Source organism: Gorilla gorilla, chromosome 12 (genome assembly GCF_029281585.2).
Source record: "Gorilla gorilla gorilla isolate KB3781 chromosome 12, NHGRI_mGorGor1-v2.1_pri, whole genome shotgun sequence".
NCBI lineage: Eukaryota > Metazoa > Chordata > Mammalia > Primates > Hominidae > Gorilla > Gorilla gorilla.
The window spans coordinates 52,764,943-52,771,178 of NC_073236.2; the positions used below are offsets into that span (position 1 = coordinate 52,764,943).

Sequence of the window (6,236 nt, forward strand, 5' to 3'; positions counted from 1 at the left end):
GCTAATTTTCTGTATTTTTAGTAGAGACCACGTTTCACCATGTTGGACAGGCTGGTCTTGAACTCCTAACCTCAAGTGATCCAACAGCCTTGGCCTCCCAAAGTTTTGGGATTACAGGTGTGAGCCACTGTGCCCAGCCAAGGATATTCTTTTTATAACATTTTCAAAAATTAAGGCATATTGTGTATGCAGGAAAAAAAATGAAGCCTATGATTTATATTTACAATTGCTTTGATTTTATACAAATTAAAATATTACTGTTTATGAGAATGAGATTCTAAATGTAAATGGAATTCACAGAATGCATAATTTTTTTCTCGTTTAAAGAAATAGAGTCTCGCTGTATGCCTAGGCTGGTCTCGAACTCCTGGGCTCCAGCCATCCTCCCATTTCAGCCTCCCAGAGTGTTGGGATTACAGGCGTGAGCCACCACGCCTGGCCTTGTACATGTTATATAGTGAACATTTTGCACAAGATTGTTTGCCAAATGAATAATTTAAAAAAATCCATTTAGAGTACTTTCCTTTAAATATTTTCACACCTGGAGTTAAAACATTGTATTTTATAAAATGTTATTAATATAAAAATACTTGTAAATAAACTTGTGGCTATGTAGAATGTGGTAGAGGACTTTTGCATTAGCTCAGAGCCTAGTTTCTAAAGGTCTTTAGAAATATATAATAGACATAGAGGGGAAAGAGTTGGGGGAAATCAGAGGGAGGTATAATTCTGGTCTCTCGTCGTTCAGTTCTTTTTCATTCAGTTCTCTCAGGCACGACTCCAGCCACTTAGTTTTATATTTCAACTGGATGTTGACCCAATTAAAACAATTCACAGCTCCTGAAGATGAAATACTATGAGTCCCTGCTTTGGACACATCTGTAGTAGAGTAGGAAAAGATAAATATAACCCAAGTAATTGTTACAGAATCTTCTGAAATATACTAATGGTAAAAGGTTTTGTAGGGCTTGTACTGGGGAAAAAGATAATTTTTCAACATGAACCTTTTAAGAGCTTGTGAGTCTCAAAGAGTCTTTAATTGATAGGTGATATGGATAATACTCCCCTTTGGGAGGAGGTTTATAATACATAAACAGCCTCCCCACCCTTCCCTCGCAGCTTTCTGTCCTGTACTACAAGAACAACAAAACTCCAACTAGTCAGAATTGCAAGTGGTTTATGGCCCCCCATATAGATTGAAAACTTGCTAAGAGACTGCACTGGAGAACCTGAAAGGATGAGGATGGAGAAGATGATTATACTTTTCATTTGCAACAGGGCTTTCATTTGATTCTCACATTAATCCCATGTGGTAGTTAATTAAGGTAGCATTACAAGGTTCAGTGAATTGCCTGAGATCTCACAAATACAACCTAGATAAGAACCCAGGTATTATTATTTTCAGTCTTGCAATATTATTTTCCTACTTGCAATATTATCTTCACTCTTCATTAAGTTTGCACAGCAAAGTAATGGAATAAGTTCTGGGCTTTAATCCTTGAGTAGTTTGGAATTGTAATGTGCTACATTTGAGAGAGAGCCCTTCATTTTGAATAAAACCTTGGTACTGATCCTGATCTTCTAACTTGGGTTAATGCTCTTCCCCTTTTCATGATTTTTTTCATTTGTGAAATGAAGTAGTTGCACTAGATCATTTTCAATTTTCCTCCCCACTTAAATCAATTTTAATTAAAAAAATTGCAGATGCCTTTTCTCAGATTGGAGTACACTTTTTGCTCCACACAATATCTGGTGTGTAAATTAGTATGTTCTGTGGAGTAAATACCTTTCCTGACTAGCCATTAACTTACTTTTGATTCCTGAATCCACTAATTTAACTATTGTTGAAATTACTAAAGGAAATTTTTCTTTAGCAAATGTAAAAACTCATATCAGGTCTCAGGTTTGATGTTGTAAAGCACTCTGACTCTTAGGAAGACTCTTTTTTTCCCCCAACCTCTCATAAACAAATTATTTCATTCATTATAAAATTTCATTCATTACATTTTCATTCTTCAGACTTGCAGTGTTTCCTCTCTGCTAAGTATAGTGTTAAGCACTGGCAAAAGAACTCTGGACACAACACCATGAACTTGCTCTCTGGGATCTTATAATCTAGTTGCAGAAGCAGATTGGTAAATACATAGTATAGCACAAGTACTATAATGGAGGCCTGAACTGAGTGCTGTGGGGGTACACAGATGAAGGCTTCTGGGAGACATCATGGCATAACTAGACCTGGAGGATGAATAAAACTTTGGCCAAGTAAATACAGAGATACACGAAAAGCATGGATAAATGGCACAAGTAGGTTCAGGGATGATAAAAGTGTTAGTATGTGGAGAGTGTACAAGTATTTTGGGGAATGGGGAAACAGATTAAATTTGGGGCCAGACCCTGAAGGATGTGGGGATCCCATCAAAGTCTTTTAAGCAGGAGAATGATCAGATGCATTTTTTGGTATACTACCTGGGGGATAGGAGGAAGTGGACTACAGAAGGGGAGATCAGTAGAAGGAAGACAAGTTAGGAAGCTTTTCAGTCATTTTCATTAAACATGAAGCTTAATACATATTGTTCTAAGATCAGGAATACAGCAATAAAGAAAAAAACTTGCTGTAATGAAACTTACATTTTCTTGGGAGAGACAGAAAATAAACATGAAAAACAGATGTGTTCAATGGTGATAAAGCAGAAAGGGAGATGGGGAGTCAAGTGCATATGGGGAGGGTGTTTAGGGAAGCACTTATGAAAGAGTAACATTTGAGCAAGGAGCCCTGATACAAGACAACAATCCAGACCCAAGACATTTGAGGAAAGAGCATCCATATAAAGGGAGTGGGAGGTAGAGAAAGCCTGGACCAGGAATGAGCCTGGTATGATTGAGGAAAACACAAGGGATGTGGCCAGAGAATAATAAGAGAATAAATTAGAGGGGTAATAGGCAATTGTATAGGGCCTTGTAAGCCATTGTGTGGACCTTGGATTTCACTCTTGAGTGACCTGGGAGCTAATGGGGGATTAAACAGAGGAGGGACAGGATCCTCTATGGTATATGGTAAGTGAGTAGTATGGTAAATGAATAGTAAAAGGAACTGCTGTGGTAATTTAGGTAACAGATGATGATGGTTTAGGTGAAAATGGTTGGATTGTGGATATGGTTTGATTGGTGTTAGAACCAATAGGATTTAGTGGTGGCTGGATGTGGACAATGAGAGAATAGAATGAACCAAAGCTATTTTAAACGTCTGGAAATCAGATGAGGACTTGACCAAAGGCATTGGCAATGAGAAAGTAGACAGGCACCATTCATGAGGTATTTCTTAGCTTTGATAGAGTTGGATATAAATATCTGGAATTTTTAGCTGATTGAAAGGTTAGTTGAAATGAATGATACCACTCAAGGTATGTGTGTCAAGAGGTATGGAGAAGAGCACAGAAGTTTTTGGAAACCAAGGGAGGAGAAAAGAAGGGATAGTCACAGAGCAGTAAAGAAAAATAAAGGTTAAAAATAGGTCACAAGATGTACATTATCCTAAGTTAAAATATTTTAAGGTTTGAATGAAAGGGTGCTGCAGGGTTTGCAAACTGGTGGGCTTCAGGCCTAAAATCTGCCTATGCTGTTGTTTTTGCCTGACAGAATATCTTAAAATATCTGTATTTGAAAGCATTTAAGGCTTGACTTGTGCTCTACACTCCACAGTCTTATCATTCATAGTTTCTTGGCAAACTCACCACTCAAGGTGTGCCTCACTTATTTAGGAGATCTGCCTCACTAGGGTAGACATTTTAGGTTTATGACTCTTAAGTTTTCACCTGGACAGATTGGCTAACAAAAAGAACCTCACAGGTGGGTGACCTTGAATTCACCAGGTCATGCCATCAGTTCAGAGCGGCCGGAGAACTCTGTTCTCTTGTGCATTGATGCCCCCAGAGTTGTGAAACACAGTGGCCCTGCTTCAGTTTTTTAGATTTAGAAACTGATCAGTGTCAGAGCGATCAGACACAGGAATGTTAATTCATGTTCAAAAATAATAACCAGGCTACCATTTGTTTAGCACTTGCTATGTGACAGGTACTGTTTTAAGTGCTTTACATGAATTGTTTAATCCTCACAACAACCCTGGGAAATAGGTCCTGTTATTAGGCCCCCTTTCTACAGATGAGGAAACAGACAACAGATTGGTAAATTTCCCAAGATCACAAAGTAAGTCAGCAGGAACTCAAAGTAACCTGACTCCAGAGCCCACACTCTTTTTTTTTTTTTTTTTAGCTGGTTCACATCTCTTTAATGAGATCAAAGGCTCCTGTGTATGTCTTGTGGGGGTAAAGCTAGCACAGTCCCCCAATACTGCCCCTCTCCTCAGGGCTCCAGCCCTTTCAGGCAGATTCTAGGTAGGCAGGGAGGGGCCAAAAGGAACGCAAGGAGTTGGGACTAGGGCTGTATCTGGTGGGCAAGTAACCCATCCACCCTCTCAAAACTACTTATGGGATGTCCCCTTCACTGGAAGACAGCCCCATGGGAAAGACCTCCGGTACAGAATCTGGGGGCAGTGCACACGGGGAGTAGTCCTCCAGATCTGGCAGGGTGGCACTAACCCTCACCTCCTTGACTGGCTCACCCTCACCGGAGGCAGGACAAGGGCAGAGCTCAATACCGGAGTCGCCAGTTAAACGGTGATAGCGGCAGGAGGGGGGTGTGGGGGCAGGGGTCACCCCTGCCCCAGGCTCACCCTCCTGATGAGGGGGGGCACTCTGGTGGGAGGAAACACCTTCCACATTTGTTCCTTCAAGATGGGCAGGGCAGCTGGATGAGGAGGAACAGCAGGTTTGTTCACTGGAAGCAGTCAAGGGGCGGCCTGGGGCCACAGTATAAGGGCGGGGGGTGGTGTGCCTGGGCGGTGAACCACATCCTTGTAGGCTGAGGGCTTGAAGGTGCTGAGGAGGCGAAGGTCAAGCAGTGAACCGGTAGGGAAAGGACCAGCCCCATGGCATGCCCCATGATAGGCCAACAAGTTGATTTCACGCTGCCGCTGCTGTTGTTGCAGCCTGAGTTTAGCTCGTCGGTGGCGGAAGGCGCAACAGCAGCTAAAGAGGATGAGGACAGTCCAGAGCAGCCAGAACCACCAGAGCTCATAGTAGTAGGTGCAGCAGCCAGTCTCCCCGCAGCGGTGACCACTCTCACAGAGGTAGGGCTGGTTGTTCACTCCTGGGCACAGCTCTCGAAGCTGCTGTTGCGGCGCCCGAAGTGCCCCGCAGGCCTCCTCGCTGCCGTTCCCGCTGCTGGCCCGAGCCATACCTCCACCTACAGCCCTCTGAGGACCACAGCCTCCTCTACCGCCAGCCGCCCCGCCCCTGCCACCTCTGCTGCCACCGCCATGGTCCCTGCCCGGCCCATCTTTGCTGAGGCCACCATCACTCCGCGGCCGGAGCTTCCATCCCCAGAGCCCACACTCTTATCTGAGCATATACATCCCCATCACAAGAGAACGCCAGTTTATTCAAGTAAAATAAGGACTAGAAATTTACATCAGGGAATGTATTCTTTCACTGTAGAATGCTGAATGGAAAACCAAATTTCAATAGTTGCCTACTGAACAAGATCATGAGGTAACAACAAGGGAGTTGATTATAAATGACTAGAAGTTTTAAATGGCATCGGCGCTGATAAAGTGATAATCTCAGCTCTATGATATACTTGTCAAGCAGTTACTTACATCAATCTGCCTTCTAGGATATCCTTTCTCCTGGTTGATGCTTATATGATAGTGCTTTGTACCTTTCCTTTTTCACTGCTTCCATTGCTGACCAAACTACTCACCTCCATATTTCTGGTAGATATATTTCTTTTCATTGCATGTTGGTATCTTAAATTTAGTCCTATCTTTTACTTGATCCTCCGTGCTTGACTTCCTAATCTATGTTCTGGTTTATGTTTTAGTTTTACAGTTGAGCTTTCTGAGGACATTCTTATTCCCAGTATCTTTTTTTGGGTGGTTGGGTTCTGGGAGGTGGTATTTGACTGCTGCTGATGTGTACCAACCAAGACAGTAGTCATTAAGTGACTAACAATAATGATTTCAGCAGATTATTATTACTCTTGGCAAAGAGCAAGCTTTCTCTATTATAAATGATTTTATATTTGTTTTGTTTTTCTTTATTTGTAATTTGAGTTCTAGCTTAACATTATTACTTCAGATAACTGTTAATACATTTTCATAAATCATACTCACATTC

General features: G+C 41.9%; 1 protein-coding gene across 1 annotated transcript; it reads right to left on the bottom strand.

Annotated features, from left to right (window-relative positions):
- Positions 1-4,253: 4,253 nt before the first annotated feature.
- LOC101146004 (WW domain-binding protein 1-like) lies at positions 4,254-5,431 on the bottom strand. The gene is given in 2 exon segments (XM_063695728.1): positions 4,254-4,877; positions 4,880-5,431. Coding segments are annotated over 2 exon segments (810 nt in total). The 5' UTR covers positions 5,297-5,431; the 3' UTR covers positions 4,254-4,484.
- Positions 5,432-6,236: the final 805 nt, after the last annotated feature.